The 21,737-nt window shown below is 37.8% G+C and overlaps 1 protein-coding gene across 5 annotated transcripts in view; it reads right to left on the bottom strand.

Moving 5' to 3' along the window:
- The window catches only part of afap1l2 (actin filament associated protein 1-like 2), a 65,907-nt gene extending 44,622 nt beyond the window's left edge, over positions 1-21,285 (bottom strand). For 2 of the 5 annotated variants that reach the window (XM_015054547.1, XM_015054548.1), the window contains exons 1-2: positions 21,087-21,285; positions 3,810-3,938 (exon numbers count right to left, since the gene is read on the bottom strand). In XM_015054547.1, the coding sequence (XP_014910033.1) occupies positions 3,810-3,938; positions 21,087-21,102 (145 nt within the window). In that variant the 5' untranslated portion in view covers positions 21,103-21,285. The remainder of the gene's footprint in view (positions 1-3,809; positions 3,939-21,086) is intronic. The other 3 variants (XM_015054550.1, XM_015054549.1, XM_015054552.1) reach the window with 2 other exon arrangements.
- Between the last annotated feature and the right edge of the window lie 452 nt (positions 21,286-21,737).

Here is a 21,737-nt window from a genome sequence, read left to right as displayed (position 1 = left end):
ATTACAGACCAGAGAAAACTAAAGAGAATGCAACTTTGTGTTAATACATTTGAGGAGCCGGCAGTTTATCTTGAGGAAATAAATGACGATGCAAAAGTTAATTAGATTGTAACATGCGCAGTCCGCTGCTCAACCACTGCGGAGGCAGTTATGTTACGCCACTGCGAAGAATTAAAAACCGCTGGGAGTAACTCATCCAGCGGATTTAACAAATGGAGCCTTCTGGGTTCACGTTACCCAGGAGAGCGGCGCTCTGGAGGAGCTGCAGACGTGACATCTGTCCGTTTCGGAGAAGCGAAAAAAAAAATAAAAAATCCTTAAAGCGCACACCGGACCCCGCAGGGTAAAACACTCAGAGTTCAGTTGATATGTTTGGATCAGACAGATCCGACTGACTGATGAATTAGCGCAGATTTTTCTGCAGACGGGAACCAGGAGGAAGTGCGTTCAAACCCCAGCGGGTGAAGTGATGCTAATTTAAGTGATGTTGCTTTATTTAATTTATTAAAAGTTATTGGGGCCTCAGTCAGTGGTTTTTGTCACTACGGGGAAAAATGTAGATGTATTTATCTGCTTAATTTGTGATGGGATCTGGATTCACGGTGAATATTAACTAAACCGCATAAAATGCGGCTAAATAGCCGATGTTAATATGATTGTAATTTCACGGATAAAAATAGTACATGACCGAGTTTTTTTATGTTGTCGGTCAAGATAACGGATAACAAAAAAGTCTAGCGCCACCTGCCGCCCTGACACCAACTTACACACATCTTCATTCAGTCTTACTTGTAAATCGATGTTTCTTTTCTTGGACGTTTTGATGTTAGCTTGTCGATGTCTCAGTTTTATTCGCTGGTAAAATCAATAAGCAGCTTGAGGTGACTCTGCTGCTCTCTAGTGGCGAGAAGCCGTAATGTTGGCTGGCAACAATCGGAATGCATTATGGGAGATGTAGTTTGTAATCAATTCGTGCTCAAAACCAATTTTAAGTCAATCATCAGCCTATAAAACGCTGGGGGGGGGCACATAAAATGGCATGGCGGGCCCCACTTGGGGCCCCGGCCCTGGGGTTGGTNGATGGGGGGGGGGCCCACGTGGGCCCCGCGGGCCTTGAGTTTGACACATGTGTAGTAGAGGATGCGTACAAAATCTTGTTGGTGATTAAATACTTTTTGTCAGCGAGAGTGTTTACACAAACTTTACTTTAATAATCACAACAGAATAATTTCAGTAGCATAAAGCAGTCAAAGTCATTTTTATTTGAGCCATATCAAGATCATGAATGTCTGTGGAAATGTATTAATAAAACTACCTACTAGCAAACTGTTAAAATATTAAAGCTTTCTCTGTATTTGATGTAGTTTGACACATGCAAATATAAATTGATTTGGTTTGACTGATAAAATAATATTTAAGCACACAACTGTCATTTTGAAGTTCTATTTCTGAAGCCCTTGAGAGTCTAGAGGGCCACAAGAACAGCTATTATAGGTCGGATTGGTCTGCGGGCCTCGAGTTTGTCACGATGTTGTACATGGATGCCGTGATGTTCTGAAAAGCTCAAAACCAGATAAACCAGATCCATAAAAGGTTTCCACTAATCTTGCTCTCATTGAGCCTCTATTTAAGGTTTAGTTTAATGCAAAAATGTTAAAGGTTTATAATAGCCGTTTTTAATTAATACACGGTAAAATAATCATGTTTTTAATCATTGCTGGAATATCTGCAGCAAAGGGTTAACTTGACCTGTATGTGCACTCTAATAGTGGTTTAGATGATGAAACTTTGCAGCAAAGAAATATGTAGATGGTGGAGGAACTATAAAACCCTCGTAACTTCACCACATAAACGGCCAGAGTAAATGTTCTGTCTTCAACAACAAACCTTGAGGTTGCAGCACAGTGGAGCAAAGCTGGTTATTATAACGTGTTCTGGGAACTGATCGCGAAGCTGCAGCCCAGTTGTTGAGGAAAGCTGTTTGGTTGAACTACATATTTGAGCTGAGTAAGATTTTACCCTGAGAGGAAATAAAACAAAACTCCAACCTTGGGGTGAAACTCTCACGAAGCGTCTCCTTTGAAACTGATACCATGAGGTGAAACCAAACAGCAGCAGAATAAAACGATGTTTTGCCTGTACAGTGAAAACAGATTTTTAAAGGGAACAGAGTTGAAAGGCTATTTATAAGCTCCTTTGCAAAGGAAGTGAGCATTCCCCAGAGGATAAATGCAGCTTTGGAAAAATGATACAGCCTGGAGCCAGAAGAGGAAGTACGGAGAGAGGAGTCCAAGACCTGAACATGGAAAATCATGACTGCTTGTGTGATTGTTAGAGGGCAAGTCTCTGAGAACGATGCAGAGCTAAGTTCGACTGTGGGGAGAGAAACTGAGAGAAACGACTCCTTAAAACAAAAACACCAATAAGAAATTTGATTTATTTTACATCCAATTCCTTTTGAAGCACAGTAAATAACTGCAGCATAAATCACATTTACCCACCAGTAGCTCCACCGTTTTCATGCCGAGTTTCAAACCCAGTGAGTAAGAAATATACATCAACATGCTTGGCATTTATTTAGGAAGAATTGTAATAGTGATAGTTGTAATAAAAGAGAAAGAAACTGTTAGTGATTTTGATAGCAAAAGCAGAAAAAAGGCAAATACTACTGCTACATTCTCCTACCACAAAGTGGGGATTAGTCCCATGTACATCTATTTTTTTGACTCTGGGCATTTGAAAAGAATCTGGACATCATTGTTTATTAGCTCAAAAGAACAACGATGACACAGTTATTCGTGACTGTATTAACCAGAAAAATAATTACATTATGCTCTGATTTAATTCTGTAGTGTCCTTAGAAATTAAATGTCATGTTTTCATCAGCTGCAGAAATACAGAGATAAAAGTTTGATAAAGATAAAGATATTGAGTTACTTTACTGTAATAAATTAACTTTTCAATAATATTCTGTTATATTGAGATGCATCTGTAAGCTCAGAAAATCTTAACAAGCAAACAGTTTGTCAGTTTTTATTCTTGGTCTGTTAGCTGTTAACTGCTAGTGTTAGCAACCAAGACCACGTAAACTGGATTTATAACTAAAAATCTGCACCAATCTGAATTAGTTAAAACATTACTTTGCCAAATCTCATTTGGCAAATATAAATAAGACCAGATGTGGGGATTCCTCAGGGCAATATTCTCGGACCACTTATTTCGTAATCTTCTGTTCACCTTGCTTTCTCAAACTGTTCATACTGATGAATTTTTGACTTAATCTTCAGGAAAAACGACATTAGTTGTCATCACCTTTATTTAAAAAGAAATGCTAAAAGCATCTATATAACACTAAACTGCTATTTAGTGAACACAAAGATTTTGCACTTAGTTGACTCAAATAGATAACTTTTTGTTTTGGTAGGCCAAGTTTCCTTTCCTCTAAATATTTTTGCTTCCAATATAGGCTTTTTTTCCCCAACCCTGGGGGTACAACAAATGGGGCTTTTTTTTTTTTTTTTTTAAAACCTTTCTCTTCTGTCTTTATTTGGCCCAAAATGTATGAAAACTGATAGTCTGACAGCGTTTTAGAAGTTTCCTGCATCTATAAGGAATACGGTGGGGATTTTTAGATGCGAGTAAATAGATCTTGAAATAGATTGTTCTTTTGTTTTTTACCTTTTAAAGTCTGAATTAAAGCCATTAACTGATGTTTCACTTATCAGGACTATTTAAAACTCTGTATTTTTGCTATTATTAATGAATAAACATGTTTGAAAAGTACAGTCTCTAATATCTTTTCAACTTACCACTCGAGGTTCTGTAGGACAGCAGGAGATCCGACAGCAGTCCCTTCTGGACGGTGGCGTTCCCGCTCAGAGTCTCCCTGTCCAGAATGAGCAGGAAGCGGTGAAGCTCCATCAGGAGCTGGTCCAGCACTGAAAAGCCCAGACAGACAGCAGGAATTCAGATTGACAGCAAAACAAAAACGCCTTTAAACCTTACTGCACATCGACTGGCATGGGAATGTTTGGTCTTGCATCAGTGATTTAAGGACACGTCCATCACAGTTTCCCCATTACATAAGAAAAAGAAACGCAATGAGGAAACGCATACATTTTCTGACAATCATTTAAAGAATATTTCACTTAAAAAACAGATAATTTTTGTTGCTTATGTTTCGTGCCAGAGTTTTACATGGGAGAAACTCTTCTGAGGTTTTCTTCTGGCAGCCATTGATCGTTTCTCTCCATCGACAGTGAAAGTCTGTTTCGTGCTTGTTTAGGGGACTCCAGTAAAAGGTCAAGTTCAGAGAGGGGGAGGAGCCTACGCCTGCCTGGGTGAAGCCCACACACATCCTTTAGGGGTCAGCGCTGAGCTCGCTGCCCTCACCAGCTGTGTGTAGGGAGTTCTTTGTATTTCCCCTCACTGTCTCTTGGCTTCATGAATAAGCCCCCTCGCTTCAGTGGGCCTCAGTGCGAGAGGACTTCCTCAGCAAGACAAGAGATGCAACAGAGGAGAAGTTTTACTGAAGGAAAAGGACTTTTAGGTATTTGTAAGAAGGAATGCAGTGATTTAATATTCAAAATGTTAAGTTAACCCCTGCAAAGATGCTGGATTTTTGGAATGGAGTAAAATACACCAAAAATAAGGATTAGTGAAATATATCCTGCACACTTTAGCTGAGAAAAACAAATAGAAATCTCTTTGGGCGAAACCAGGTTGCCTAAACTAATCTCTAGCACATTAACATCCCACACATGGATATTGCCCTGTTTACTTTGAAACCCTCTTTCCAAATACATCAGATTGTGAAGACATATCTTGTCCACAATCCTCTTCAGATGACCACTCACATTCTCCAGGTGCAATGCCACTTGACATATTATTGGGCAACATAGCCAATCCAGGAGCGCCACTTATTTGTCTTGGCACTGATTGGGTTTACCGCTAAGAGAACTGGACCACCATTATTATGACATTAGTTTCTGCAGCAGTGCCAAGATCATTTCCACTCTCCGTGTTAATGAATATTAAGCTATATTTGGAATTTGAACTAATAAAATAAGCAATTGTAGGCTTTTAGAGGGTTTCTCAAGTATTTATAAGCCCTACAAATACAAAGTATCCACTGTGGTCTTAAGGCTCCCACATACTCTGGAAGCCGTGCTGACTCTGCATATTCTCATGAAAATTTTGCACAAATTTCAGCTTTTAATAAAGGATGAAAATGAGCAAATGTCTGGAACAGAGAGAACAGATGAGCTTTATTTACGTTAAATTACATTCTCTAAAACTGAAGGCGTGAGTGAACTAAAGACGGCTTGATAAGTCAGCTAAAAGTGTGAGCTTTTTGTCAGCACTACAGTTTTATGAGGATGCAGTTTATATTTTGAAGCAAAAGATTTTGATCCAATTTTTTATAGTCTGAAGTTGCAGCACAAAAGTGTGATATTTCACTAGTAGAGATTCTACTAAATAACCTTACTCAACCAGAAATTGAAAATACAGCTCAACTTCTCCACTGCAAGAGTTTAACTTTTCACCTTATATGAAGCAAGAAACTTTTACAAGGACTGGAAGCTGTTCCTGCCTCTTTGAACTCTGTTAAAACAGTCAAATATCTCATTTTAGTGGCTTCTTCCGGCTCAGACTAATCACCAAGCCTAGAGGGGGTTGGGGATACGTTCATGAACTCTCCTCTCCTTCCTAAACAAGTACAAGAAGGAATATTTTGAAGAATAAGGCGTCAGATCTCAGCAAGATTTTGGCTCTTGGAGATGACAAGACAATTCTTGAAGCTACCAGAAACAAGGTTCAAGAAAGCATGGAAAACAATTTATTTATGCACACAAATGTTTTTAAAACAGATTACTGTGTTGGAAACACGATTATAAAAGTCTGTATGTGCGATTCTAACTCTTTTCCAGTTAGCGTTTGGCCACCGGACATGAATCTAAACATTTTTCCAGTCTCTCCTCCTTGTGTGTTTGCAGAGATTGACTCAGATGGCCTTTTGCATCCGAGGACCCTGGGAAACGGAGTCAGCTGACAGGACAGGGAGGTCTGCAGCCCGCCCGTCTTCTATGGGCCTTGGTTTGGCCAGATGCCCGACGCACATGCAGCGAGTGACCGCAGCCTCGCAGCACAAACGGTTCACCCCTGCAGGGAGGCCGGAGGGAACCAGAGAGACCTTTAGAGAGATGGAGGTCTCTCTGCAGAGAGGTTGAGCCGCTGCACCAAATGCATTGTGGGAATTAAATACCAAATTCGTGTTAACGATGAGTTAAATCACACGTTTATTTGTATCTTAGCGACTGAATTTCTCTTCCATGTTGCTGCGGTTGGACTTCCTGATTTGCTTTGTTCCGCGTGACCATGACTTGTTTACTTTTGTCACACATATTTCTACTGTGTTGGTGATGAGCTTGCAGATTTACAAAATCAATTCAATTTTGTCTAAATTCAGGATTTATTTTTAAACTATTCAGTATTCAATGGCTTCATTTTTAGGTAAGTTTAGCAAAACGTCAAATCAGAATCAGAGCTTTTAGAATTATTGAACACATTTAACCCCTGATTGTATATTAAATGTTTTGTGCTATATTAGCCAAGTCTATTTACTGAGACTCATTACTTCAATCACGCTGCAACCTTAAACGAAAAAGACAATCCTCTTTATCCTCATGCCAACAATAATTGATCACATCGTATTAATGTCATCATTGCAGTTAGATTTCCTTGCACCTAATCGCTTCTCAGCAACAACACTTGTTGTTTGCACGTCATTTGTGTTAAGCAATTAAAACATGTGGCTAATGAGGATGTGTGTTTAAAGCTGCACACAAAAATAGAAGTAAAACCAATTATCTATGTGAAAATGTTCTTCTCAAAGATGACCTTTAGTTCAAAAATAGCTCAGGAATTAGACTCGAGTTTTTCCCATCATTCCTTTAATTTAACCATCAGCTGAACAAGGATGTCTTGTAAGGACGTTAGCTGAGTTTCCAGTTCTGAGAGGCTTCAGGTTTTAAATCAAATGAAGCAGACAAGGCCTCTGATTTTGGAAAGGCAGCTTCCATACCAAATAGGATCACAGACATTCTTTTCAAAGCTTAAATAAACAAACTTATCTGGGGTAAATATATCCGTAATAGAGTCCTGTTAGACTGTCTCACAAATGCAGGAAGTGCCATAAAAAGATACAACGTAAGTGGATAGAACAACATTTCAGCAAAGAAACGGATAATAGAGACAGTAGAATTGATCTCAAATAATTTTTCATCATTTGGCTTTTCTTATTTTTGTAATTACCAACAGAAACTGGGATCATTTTGCAGTTTTTCTCTTATCCGTACATCATCTCTCACAATCTTCCCTCTTCTCAAGCCCACACTTCTCATTACCACACATTTCCCTGTGTTGGTACCAAGAAATGAATGGGAAGAGAGTCAAATAAAATAATGTAATTCCATAACAACGGCTTCAACTCGATGATGCAAGAGAAGCAGCTGAGATGTAAGATTTCCAGCCTGTAGCAGCTGGTTGAGGTCTGTTTGGGACACTTCCTCGACTCTGTGAATCACAGTCATATTTTGGGATGTGGTGCAGATGTTGGAAATAGTTGCAAATAAGCTTGTGTTCCTTTCTTTGCAGCTGAATGCTGAAGTCGACTTAAAAACACTTTCATGAAAGGTTCTGTTTGCACTTTCCATGCATTCTCTTTATCAGTGAACTCATTTTTGCAGCTACTCCCTACTTACCCCACAAAAAGTGACAGGGCAGTTTCTTTTCACAAATCCCATGACTCACAGTCACAGTAGGCTGTTCAAAAATGAAACATTCAACACGGTTTGTGGATAAACTAAAAGAAATCATACTATCGAGTCCAAAAAAACCTGCCTTTTCTTAATGTTAGCACCAGAAATTACTTTAAAACGGAAGCAGACTGACTTCAATGCAACTGCGAAACAATTTTCTTTTTCAGTTTCCATTCTTATAGAAGCCCTCTTCTGACCAACTACCCTTTTACCTGGGGTTTATTTTGCAAGCACCTCAGTCCTGCTGCTGTATGGCAAGCTGTTTATGTCCCTTTGATCCTGGTTTTAGTTCTAAGATAATAATTAATACAGAATTAATAAAATCTGCCAATCTAAACTTTGTGTTTTTCCACAAGAATAACAGCTAGGACCAGCTAAATTAATTTATGATGTCGTTAAAATAAGATGTGAAACCAACAGAGCCAAATGCATCAAATCACCTTCTAACTGCCGTCAACTGAGGTGTAACTTCATTTTAATGGGAAGTGGTAACAAGAAGGAGAATTGCAACCAACAGTGACCAAACTTCACATCAAAATGATTGGATGCTAGTGAAGTTTGGACTAACACGGACTGAAGAAGCTTCTGCTTCAGTACGCATGAGGAAAACAACAAAAACAGAGCAGTTTTACAGCACATATTTGCAGCTAAACAACTTTTTTTAATCTATACAACATAAATAAAAAAACATCGTCAACTTCAGAGTACTAGTAAAGTAGGAAATGGATGAATTTGAAGATGTTTGCAGTAATTTGTGTTTGTGAATGATTCAGGTGTTGAAAAGACACAAACTGCATTAAATATTCTGCATTTTGATCTCATTGCCATAGAAATCTGAACATGAAATAAATCTGGAATCAGATAGATGACAGGAAAAGGCTGTTGTCGGTACTGAAGGAACTGCATTAAAGACGTGGACATGCAAAGCAAAATATGGAGTAAAAAATAAGAGCTGCTACTGACATTACAGGTCAGTGTTTTGTTTCCAGACTAATATCAGACCAACTTGTTTTTTTTTGTAAAATTTTAGCATTGCAAAAAAAAAGAAGCCTCACTTATGAGAAGACAATATTTTTCTAGAACAAAGTCAAACACTTTACCATCACATAAAATGTTGTAAAAAAAAATTTCAGTCTTTTTTTCTTTGCTTTATCAATTTACCTTAACTGATTAACCATAACAATGAAGAAACTGAAACAATATGGGAGACATTAAGCTAATTAGATGAGAAATTAACTTCTAATTTCAAATTTCATTAATTTCATTTACTTAAATTAATTAACTGGAGTCAGTTCATCATCGCAAAAGCCTTCAAAACATCATGCTGAACAGAATATATGCATGCAACAAATACAGGAGTAGAGTATTTATGTGCATTAGAATTATATTATAATCTATTAAACTTATTCTTCCTTCTATTTGTTGTGATTAAGCCTTATTGTTAATAAATAAAATAAAATGAAAATTTATTGTTATCAGATAATTTATAACATTAAGTAATACCAATATTATAAACAGACATTTTATGCCATGTTACAGAAGACCATCATCATGACAACTGTGTTCATTTTTGTGATTGAGTAGCAACCGCTTGAACCTGCATGCTTTTGACAGCATGTTGTATACAAGAATATAAATGAAAAGTTGAGTGGAAGAAAAAAATGGGTGGGGGAAAAAAGGATCAGCCACAGGGATAACATGACATGGAGAGGATTGTGAGGGAAAGCCAGTTTTAAATTTTAAAATACAAGACATGACATGTGGCTGGAGTTTATGTACAAATCTGGAAAACATTAAGAGACCACCTTATATCAGATTTTTACTTCGTATAGGTATATGTTTGAGTAAAATGACCATTATTTTTTTATTCTATGAACTACTGACATGTCTTTGAAATTCCAAGGGTTGAGGTAAAAATTTAGTATTTATTTGCAGAAAATGAGAAACGGTCAAAATAACCAAAACGATGCAGCGCTTTCAGAGCTCAAATGAAGTTCATATTCATTTAGAAACAACAATACTAATGTTTCACCTCAGGAAGAGTTCAGAAATCAATATTTGGTGGAAAAACCATGAGGTTTTCAATGGGGTTCAGTGCAGTGGTCTCTTAAGTTTTTCCAGGGCTGCACGAGAGTCACTTTTTTAAACTGAACTACTGAAAGAAGTTATATTCATGAAGGCTTATTCATGTTCATGACAGGTGTTATGTCATGTTTAAGACAGTGTCATGCCAGTCTTATTCACCCCCCTTCAAATAAAGTGTTACCTAAGTTAGTAAAATGATGATGTTGTAATTTATTGAGAAGCACCTCTGTTTTAGCAAGAATATTCCATGGAATGTTTATAAAATAAAAATAAGACATCATATGTTTTAATAACACGTTGAGATAACTAGAGAATTCATAAATGTATTTTTAAGGTTATGTTTATAGCAAAGCCGTATTGACCACATCGGAAATTCCCCTTTGAATAAACTCTTGTCAAAGGTTTGTGCAAGTAACTTGGTTTACATATATATGCAAAAAGAATCACACTTTGTCAGCAGGCAGAGTTCATGCTCCGTCACGCAAATGTCATGAGTGTTTACTGCTGCAGCCACAGACACCCATCTCACTCAGCTTTCTTTAATTAACTAGCCAAAGTTGAACATTAGAAATATTTTTATCAGTTTTCAAAATATCTGGGCTATGGTTGAATTGGTCAAAAAAAGAACATGGTTTCCCTTTCAAATTCGTTTTGAAACCGCAGCTCCAAATGCTGAAGAAACCGCCTGTAAATAAAATGATGGCTATCAGTTGTGGAGTCTGCCACCATCTTTTTCATATTTGTTTTGTTTAGACTTCCTCTGTTCCAGCTTTAGATCTGAGTTGAACTAAGACTCTCAGGTAGTAACAGAAGACATTACACAGTTTTTTACAACTCAAAGTGTAAAAAAACGTCTAAAAATAAATTATATGTTTAATTTGAATAGCTAATATTTTTTATTTTCCGGCTTATTTTTTTGAAATTGTAAAAACCAAGCTTAATTTGGTCCTTCTGGTTGAGATATTTCTGCTATTAATAAAAAAAAAATATGATAATGGAGGACCAAACAGTGTTTGTTTGGCTAATGAAAGATCAAAGAAAAGGCTTAAAAACTGTCCTCTTTAATGTGAAAATTAGACCGCAGTGGTAATCAACTCGTTGGAAGATGACAACTGTGATTCCTGAGGTCAAAATTGCAAAACACATCTTGCCTGTTTGCTCAAATCAGCCTGTAATACTTACACTTATCGAGTTGAGGTTTTAAGCAATGACCTATTTTTACTTATTTTTTAAGCTTCCTGACACTTTCAGAGTGTTAGGTGAAAGATGACCTGATATTTTACAATTTTGCAGTTTAATTTAAAATGCAGTTGAAACTAGTTATTTATATGCAATGTATTAAATGTCACTTTTAGTCAGCCATTTTTGGGATTTCTCAGATTACCAGCATTGGATTTGCTTAATATCAGTATTAATCACAACTTTCTTTGATTTCAGAGGCCTAATGTACACTCAAACTACTGTGCCTCTAAACAATTTGGGAAACCCCATATGGCTCCAGATCCAGATGTGTGATTCTTTGAACACTCAAAAGATTTTGTAACATGTGCACAGCAGCAGTATTGAGATTAAGTTGCCAGATGGTAGGATATCTTTAATATGGAATTCAATATGGAAATAAATAAATATAGTGTCAACACAGTAAACGTATTGTAACCTCTCCTGACGAAATTTAACACAGTGAATTCCACACCCTTCATCCCAATATAGTCCATGCAATTCCAGAAGAGGAGTACAGCAGAAGTAGCACACTAACTTCAAATATGAATGGAAATTGATGTCCTACAAAACCCTCTTGTTTGTTTTATGTTTTACACCCAAATAACACAATATGGCAGCGTACACAGCGAGGTAGAAAACAGTGTAAAACAGTTTTACTGTCCTCCAGGGGGTACTGACATGGATCTTTGCATATGCCTTATCAGAATGATTATTATTAAATTACTGCTCTGAAAATGGAGGTGAGTAAATTTGTATCCAGTTATTTTCTACTAGCTACCATTTCCTGATTCAACACACTTCTCCTTTCCTAGAACTGCATGTTGCCTTATCTTTTAAAATAAAAAAGCTAACAGAAACAGATCTTTGTGTCATATTTACACACGCACCAAACAAAAATCAATTCGTCATAGTTCTTTGACAACCTGATTAACTTAAAAGTAAATTATGAACTAATTTATCTAAGTTTTTTACGCAACAACTTTTTAAATGCTTAGAGATCTTCGTGCTACCTCAAGAAGTTATTGCATCACTCTATATTGTTAGAAACTGATGAACACCTTGTGGGAGTAACTTTGCTGCAAACAAGTCTCTTTCTTCCTTCCACTCAATTTCTTTGCTGACAAAGTGACAGAAATGAAAAATCTGTCAGCCTCGGGTCATGAGGCGGGGGAGGCTCAGTGTGGTTCCAAATCTCCTTCCTAATCCGCCACCCTGTCTGCATCCTTCCATCAACATCTTTTCCAAACGTCTTTCAAAATGTTGCAGCCTCAAGCACGCACATGTTACATGAGTGTGCAGGAACGAAAACATCAGCTACCTTTAAATTAGGACGCACTGCACCTAGATGGGCAGTTTCAGATTTAACAAAAGGGGAAGCCTAAAAAACCTCCACGGCAGTTGGTTTAAAAACAAAATTACAGACTGCAAGCAGACAAATTGAAACTAGCCACAGAAGAAAAACTTCCTAATCAGATAACACCCCGCAGAAAAGTAACTAGAGGGATAGCAGGAAGCGAACGAGTCAGTAAAGGTACATATGTACGTGATTACGAGTAAGACCCTGCTCTGAGCAGCGTTCTCGTCAAAGGAGAACCTGCTGAGAGGAAAACACAATACATGTCCAGTTTGGAGCTACTGTTTCCAGTAATCAAAGGCACGTTTGATGTGTCGAAAACAAGCGAGAGTGAGGAGACCCCGAGGCCAAAAAGAGCCAAGCTCACACAGAGCACCCCATTCCCATAAAGCAGGAGGGCTGTCTTTCTTTTCATCATTTTTACAGCCCAGTTTGGCTTCCTGCATTACCCACGCTCAACTCGCTCCCCGTTGGCAAGTTCATCCCATGACACACATACAAGTGAACCAGAGGACCTCATTCTCAGCCATGACGGTCTACATCTAAGCCTACCTCTGCTGAGTTTATGGCGGGTTGAAGCCGCTGGACCCACCGACTCTGTTCTGTTGTCGTGCTGCGCTGAATTACACTTTTTTCAACCAAATTCCCTGTGGTTTCTGAATAGCTTCCCCTTAGGACTGCTCTAACCTTGGTCCTATCTTCTGGAGTTTACACTGGTCATCCACTCATTTTGAATTGGAACTTTGTCTTGTTATTTTCCCAGGGTTACTGGACCCGAATAGCAGCCAATGGGCTTTCCCAGGGTACACCCTATTCTATCACAGTCCAACAAAGCAATCAAATGCCATATTACCAAGCATTCACCTCCAAGGTCAAGGTAAAGTCTCCAGTAAACATTAAGAGGGAGTTTAGGCTGTGTCTGTAAGCCAGAATACTTGGAATAAATAAGAACTTGAAGACCAAAAACAGTACATCCTACGCTACCATACATCCCTCAACACATTCTGATAGAATATATTATCAAGAATTCTTAAAAAAAGGTATAGCTTGCTTAGTCTAAATCCCAAAACTGTAGAATATAACTTGACATCTTTGACAGCAGGAGTTTGCTGCTCTCATCAATTTTTCAAGAATTGTAGAGAAGAGATTCTCCTCTGGTTTGAAGATATGGTTGAACATCTGATCTTCTCCTGTTATACCAGCCAAAAACATTCATGTTGACATGAAAAAATTATTAATCAACTGGTTAAGTGTGTGCATGGTTATTTCTTCTGTTTTGTTGTGTTGACTCTATCAGAGTGAAAACCAGTCTAAGGTGTACCCAGTGACTCTGAATAGGCAGCAGAAATGGACAGTCACTTTTTCTCTAGTAAAACAAAACAACTTGGTTTGTAAAAAGTTGAGCTAAACACGCAATAATGAGTCTAAAAAGAAAAAAGTTAAGATTGTTTACCTTGGAAAACACCTTGAGACATTTGTTATTAAGTCACCACCAGCTTATACGTAGTGCCACAGTAAAGTCCGTGCCGGTGTTGCATCAAAATCTGTGACCCATCATTTTCTGTGACTGCAGAGGGCGATAGAGTGCAGGTACGTCTTGAAGATCAGCGAGAAGAAGAATATTTACGTAAACTGTGTAAATACTGATACAGCTGGGATTTAAAACTTCACAAGCTTCTTTCTTACCATCGGACTGATGGAGAAAATATGTTTTACTTTGTATTTGACTCTAAACTGTTTGACTGACCATTGCATTGAATGCCTATGTGCTGTCATTAAAATTTGTAAACCATATGTGGCCGTTTAATAAATCATTAAACGATTAAGAAATGATTCTAAGTGCTCTGGTAGTTTTTAACACGATAATGTTTCCGCCACCTCTTCATTACAGTCATATCACACTTATAACAATATCTAACCCTCAAATAGCCAGGATTACACTGATCACAGATTTTGATGGCCATAATAATCCATGACCTTACGGTACAGGACTGTAAATTATGTGACCAGTGTGATTCTGGCTATTTGAGGGTTAAATATTGTTATAAGTGTGTCAAACTCAAGGCCCGGGGGCCAAATCTTGCCCGCCGTAGCTTTTTGTATGGCCCTCTAGACTTCAAATTACATCAATAAGTCCCTCTATTTTTTCCAGAAATACGTAAAAATCGCACAAAATCAACAAATCCCCACATTTTTCTGATTTTATTACAAAATTTTCTCAAAGTTGGTCACAAGCATTGAGTTTAATTGACTGTTACAGTCTGTGATCAACACGTCGAGTAATAAAAAGTCACATTTAACATCAAACATTAGAGCAAATATCATAAAAGTTCCTTACAAATATTTCTAAATTAGCACCACAAGATCTGTGATTTTGATTACAAACCCCCCCCCCCCACACACAAATCACAAAGTCCAATCACAGCTATTTATTAATATTTCAACAGCTTAATGGGTTTTATCAACACATTCTGGCACAACCGGCCCTTTAAGATCGTTCAGATTTTTGACATGGCCCAAAATGAAACAGAGTTTGACACCCCTGATTTAAAGTGAACTATGGCATTGTTGTCCAAGTCATAACAGACCCCAGCCGCCCACATCACAGCATAAAACCTAGACTGATGTGAAACCAAAAACATGTCTCACAATAGTGAAACACCATCAGGAGAAATCTGGCATGACACTGACAGGCAATAGGTTAGCATCATATCTGATAAGCATTTTCTCTTCTAGAAGCGCAGCATGATAGCCCTTATTTTACTGCAGCTGCATTCATGCATGCAAATAACTGATTTGCTACATTGTGCAATGCAGATAGCGGAAACTTTTAGCCTCAAATACTAATGCTTCTCAACCCATCTTGTAAAGCTACAGGGGGCTTCACTCTTCAACCTAAACCAACCATCAAACAATTTCCTTTGTTCCAAGCAATACTCTGAGTGTCACTTGATTAAATCACAATACAATACAATACCGTAGATAATAAATATGAGGCATCACAATTATGTAATCTAAAGTTATTAGAACAAGAAAGTACAAAATGTTTTATTGAGAACGTTTTCCTCCAGTCTTCAGTATTTTTCTTTGATTTGATTGGAGTATTCTTCAGACTTCATGCTGCAATTGTAGCAAGAAATACTGATTAACCATGAATCAACCTTCCAGACACAGGTGTGACTGCACTCAGGTGATCTCCATTGAGAGACTACTAACACTAATTGGCTACACCTCTGACGAATGAGGTCAGTCACTTTAAAGGGAGAGTGAATATTTATGCAAGCACTTATTTTCTGTTATGTAGTTTTTCTTTGTCATTTTGTACAAATCAGTTTTTAATCTTGACTTAAACGTCCTGTTGTTTTTTTTCTGTCAAAAAAAGAGACTTTGTGATCATGATCGATTTGTTAAAGCAATAAAAATAGTAAAATATTAAGGGGGTAAGTACTTTATATAATTTCAGAACCTAACAAAGACCAAATCAGTTCATCTTTACACCATTCATACAGTTTAAAGTTATTTTAATAAGCTACCAAAATACTTTCTGGATGACTGAAGTTTTCTTCAGCTCTATGTGAGCAGAGCAACTAAACCACAACCTCGTTGCACTATGAGCAGAATAGTGGAAAAGGCGGTATTAGTAGCATGCAATTGAAAATATAACTAAAAACTAAAATAAGTAGCTGTTAATTATTCTGAATAAGTCCAGGTATCCAAATCTAAATAACCAAGAGCAATGATGTGATTTTCTTATGTGCAAAATCATAAGTTTAAGGTTTTATGGTTTATTGTTTTAAATGTCTGTTTTAATATGAAGGTTCTCTCATGCTATAATGTCAGCAGATAAGCCTGTAATTGGACAATAAAACACTAAACCAACAATAAACCTGAGTCATGACAGAGGTCAGTTGGTTCAAACAAAACTGCAGGTGCTTTCACTAATTTCATCTGGTTCCCTGTGAAAAGGATGGGAAACGAGCGCCATCAGGAAACAGCTGCATGAATCAGGTTCCAGAAACACAGCATATCAAACCTACTGAACAGTTCTTTCCTTCTCACCAGCCTACATGAGATCACCCAGGTTTCCCTTTACTGTACCTCTTTTACAAACCTCCTGGAGTTCTTAGCATCTGATTTAATGTGCCGCTGCTGCTTATAGCTGCCAAACAAGTACAGTCCATTCCTTACGTCAGCTGAAACACACCCGTTCTTTCTCTGCAGCCTGGGACTCGCAGGTGCAGGACTTCCAGCGTCACTCTGACTGCCAATCAATTACATTCCAGTTCTACACATGCAATTCGACCCAGATTTGAATGTCAGTCTGTGGTCACAGACAAACGGCCCAGCTGTCAGTAAATGAGTGCTGCTAAAGCTCCCTTCTAACCTTTAGCTCTCAGGTGATGACATCTGCGGAGAAGAGGACCGTTTTTTTTTAGTTTTTTTAAATTGTTACTATGTGTCAACCAAACACTTGCGCACTGAGATATTGCAGTTCTTGTTTTGGGAATCTAATTAGCAACGGAAACACTGTGCTGTGTAAAAGTACTTGCCTAATTACAGATTCTTCTTCTTTTTTTTTTTTTGATCATGACTAAGTCAACCAATTTTAATATCTAAGGTGATACGAGTACAGCAAACACAAAAAGTTATATTTCAAATACTAGGGGATATAAACGTCATCTTAAAATGTCATTAAATAACATGAGTGAAGAGTTTGTCAGTTAACGTGTTTAAATTAAATCAGGATTTTACCAGCCTTTTTTTTTTTTTTTTTTTCAAACTTTTTATTAATTTGGGTAAGTGTTAAACTAAGCCACAGAACAATGGGATGTGGTCGCGGCAGCCGCTTGTTGGGGCGACGAAACAAAAAGCAGAGAGGGAAGATGCTCCGTTAGAAAGGGATGATGCAGCAGCTCAGAAAAACACCATTACTTGCTGCTGTAGTTGCACAGACACAAAGTGACAGTTTGTAAAGATTTAAAAGTCAACATGTCTGTAAATCATAGTTTATCCCTTTGGTTTACTGTCCTTCTTGGTTTTACTAGATAGTTGATTAGCATTATGTAAGCCACACCAGGGTTTACTTGTAAGTGAAACAAGACCCAGCTATTAAGGCAGGCGTAAGGTCGCTTGTTTTGTTTGGTCCATTTAAACAGGACCAAAAACACTACAGTGTTAAAGTGCCATCACTTGAACTGAACGTAGTCCCTCATCAAGAACTACCACGAACTGGCAAACTCCCCTTGATTTTTTTTTATAGTGTATCTTTTAATGAAATGTGATGACGACAGCATGTGGTAATTCAGAGATAATCTTCACTGACAATGGAAGAATGATTGAAAGTACCACTTTATTATACAGCAATTATTCAGCAAACAGAAAAATAACTAAATTTAAGAAAATTAAAACGGAGCCATGATGTTCCCACCATTCGTGCCTTAGCTTTTTCACATTATTCAATTGATCCATGGAGATCACAGTCTGTATGTGGTTTCTGATTGTGCAGCTTGGGTTACAAACCAAGAGGGTGTGGCTAAAAAGTTGCAGCAATTACTTGAGCAAGATGTGTGAGATGCACGTGAGCTCTGTGAGCTCATTCAGAGTATTTAAAAGCATTAAATCCCTTAAAAACAAGAAAACTTGTTGTGCGTCATCTTCAACATGTTATCATCTGCCTCAGATTATATTGACCAACAGGTTTCTCAGATCAGAAAAACAACTGATTATTGTCCAATGGTTTTGCTTTGCTGGTGCTCCCTTTGATTTGCTTCATGTTATTACATCTCACTTGTTCCACAATCCCACATTAGTTCCAACAGTTTATAGTTTATAGTGGTTGTGGGTTTTTACAACTTGTTGATGTGGATCTGGGGTGTAATATTAGTGGATTTACTTCAATGTTCAGTTGACTTGCAAGGCGTAAAGAACACGTAGATCACAGAATAAAAAGATGATGCAGAAGTGGTACTTGCCTCATACAAATGAGGTTAATATCCATTAGCTTAGCAAGTCCATCTGATAACTTTTCATAGGAACCTTGAATTCTTCATCCAAGCAAATATTACTCACTCATTAGATCAGCAGATCAATGACCAATACCGAGCCTGTGTTGACAATTAAAAGCCTTCACAGGAAAACATACACAAAGCCTCTCTGACTTTGGGTTCTTGCAACATGAACTATTTACTCTGAGCGAGTGTGGGAGTAAATAGACTGAGCAATCTGGTCAGCTGGTGAACAGGAATGTGGCTGCAAGACTGTTTTCTTTCAAATTTTGCTGATCCCATCTCGGTTTGACTGGTGGCTATTGTTCCCAGTTTGAGGAAGTTGCTTCTGCTGCCCATCTGCACCAGAACAAGCAGGGGGTCCATAACGGATCCCTTTAACTTTAAACTTATTGAATTACTGCAAAGCATAACAAAATATTTTCCTGTATACACATGTACAAATGCACTAGCATACTAAGGGCTCTAATGTCATTTGGTCCAAACTCAACTGTTAATAGGGAAGTATTAGATTTCCATTGCTTATCCTTAATGAACAAATAGCCACAGGAATTTAAGGAATGCTGTGAGAATGGATCTTGGAGCTTTTGGAATTCATCTGTGGCCACAATATAAGCCATTTTGCAAACCCCACTGAGATGCATAATGTACTCCAAGGGAAACAGAGGTTTGATGTGAAGCTGTATGGCAAACCATTTGTATAAATACTAAGTACCCTTGACATCAACAGTCATTTTATTTCTGGTTTCTTCTCTACTAGTTTTTAAACACCAGTTTAATATTTAGCTGTTCTAGTTAAAGAAAACTAACTGACTAATTCTTGATTACTTGTCATTTTAATTAAAGTAGTAGAAGCAAAATTGCTGCTCCAGTCCCAAACTGTGGGCTTTTTGACACACTAGTTGATGACTAGACCAATGTAATTGTTGACCATGGCCTACTTGTTAACAAGCTGGCAGTAAACACCAACATGTTTACCGGTTTATACAAATTCTGGATCCAAGTTCACTCTTGGTCCTTACATTTGTGCACAAGTCAACTAATCTGACATAAAAACCTAACTCAGGGGTGCCCAAAGTCGGTCCTGGAGGGCCGGCATCCTGTATGTTTTAGTTCTCTCCCTGGTTTAGCGCACCTGGATCAAATGATGTCTCATTAGAAGGTCTAAGAAGAACACCGACATGCTGAGGAGGTTGTTACCAGAGAGAGAACTAAAACATGCAGGATGCCGGCCCTCCAGGACCGACTTTGGGCACCACTGACCTAACTAGTTGACAACTAACACCATAAAATGCACAGTAGTTTTGACACCTGTTGACACATTTTTGGTCTTACTGGTGAACTAGTAAAGCTAGATGATGGTAATTAGTTTACGAGTAAGGCAGAGTGTTCAACTACCTTTGTCGCATCATCAAATAGAGCTTTAAAATACATGTTTGAATGTCAGTTGTGAACTAATCTGTGAATTAGGGCAACTTTTTATGATGTGGTATTACATTGCCCCCAACCAATAGGTCTTGTGTCAAATAACTGACTTGCTAAGAGGACTTTTACCACTACTAGTTGGATGAAAATGTCACTAACTGGTAAAAAATGTCATACTAGTCAGAGTGTTTTAGCATGTCCAGAAACGTATTGAAGTAGTGCAAGAAACCTTCTGCCATATGGGCCAAAATCACAAAGTTGAAAGGGCATAAAGTACAAAAATTGTTATATTGTAATTTTTTTTTTTTTAATTTTGCAGGAAAGAAAATGAATCACAATAATTTAATGAAACAACATAATTTGATTCTTGGAGAAAATAGACCCATAAATCATTGTAGATTAAAATATATATTTTTAAGAAGTCCTGAATGAATGCCATTTTAAAAGAAATAAAACTATTTGCCACAATTTTGCAGAGTCATAATTTTCTATACAGGTCAACAAAACAGAATCTAGGTCACTCTCTTTCAAAACAGTTGCAATATTTACCAAAAACAATTAAAATGGGCCAACTCAAATCAGAAAAAAACATTGTGGTCCTATTTACTGTGAAATTAAAATGAAAGTAAAAAAAACTCAGTTAACAAATGAAGTATAATACTTTGTGTTATGTTTAACATTTTACGTTCCTCATCAACCCTATGTACTGACAGGTCAACTCTTTACCTTTACTGGCCGCACAAAATAATTTCCCGAGCCACAAATGGTCCATGGGCCACAGTTTGGACACCCCTGGGCTAGTGGAGTGTTGTCCCTTCTGTTGGTAAATTGGCCATCTCATAGGGATTTGGAATATTTGCATAAACTGCTTACCATAAAGTGGAGTACTTTGACTGACAGGTGTTGGCAGATGTCAAACGGACGGAGCTTGGCAGACAAGTCCATTAAAATACAATCACCTGAAAACGCTTCAAAATGCAACTGCGGCATCGTTTTACACGACTGCACTCAAATTAAGAAATGCCATGTTGCTTTTGTGAATCTACAGCCAGAATCGCGGAGAGTCCAGTGCCACCACTTCTTCACAGAGCTGATGAGAAATCTTTGTTCGCAACTCGACTCAAATTTACCCAGCAAGTCAACGCTTACATGCAAACGCATAAAGCCGCCACCTACCTTTGTGCTTCTCCATTCAGAAACTTTCGTCGCCCCCGTTTTGCTCCTTACATGCAACGAAAAACAAAATAAAAACAATCCGGAAAGTTTCTGAGTGAAGATGGGACCCGAAACCTCCCGGTGCTGTTCAGGCGCAACTCTGACCGACTGAACTGCACTCAGACTGTTGGGACGCAGAAGAGCGCGTCCCACTAACGTCTTCCTAATCATTTTCTGAGCCGCGCCTCCTCCTCCACCCAGTCTGCAACATCCAGACAGAAAGACAAAAGATCGGTCGTTTCACTCACTGTGGTGATCCTCGTCGGAGTCATTCAGGTTTTTACCAGAATTTGATCGACTGCATTCATTGATAAAAATGTGTTAAAGAGCGTTTAACATTAAAAATCTAGTTTAAAAAGAACACTGCCTGATGCACTTTTCAATTAATAAGCTTTTACAAAAATATGCACATTGCTTCCTAACGACTTGTCTGATACAAGGTTTTGTTAAATAAAACACAATGAAGACAAATGCCAGTAATTATTAATGACATCACAAAAGGCACAATAATCACATGGGACTATAAAAAAAGGCATGCAGTGTTTCTAATTTCGCAACTTTGCCAACATATCTGCCAACAGACCACTTCTTTACTGACTACTTCTCAAAAAA

The sequence above is a fragment of the Poecilia latipinna genome, unplaced genomic scaffold (assembly GCF_001443285.1).
Source record: "Poecilia latipinna isolate Pla-1442-1.1 unplaced genomic scaffold, P_latipinna-1.0 Scaffold1259, whole genome shotgun sequence".
Taxonomy (NCBI): Eukaryota; Metazoa; Chordata; class Actinopteri; order Cyprinodontiformes; family Poeciliidae; genus Poecilia; species Poecilia latipinna.
This window is presented reverse-complemented; position numbering and strand designations above follow the sequence as displayed.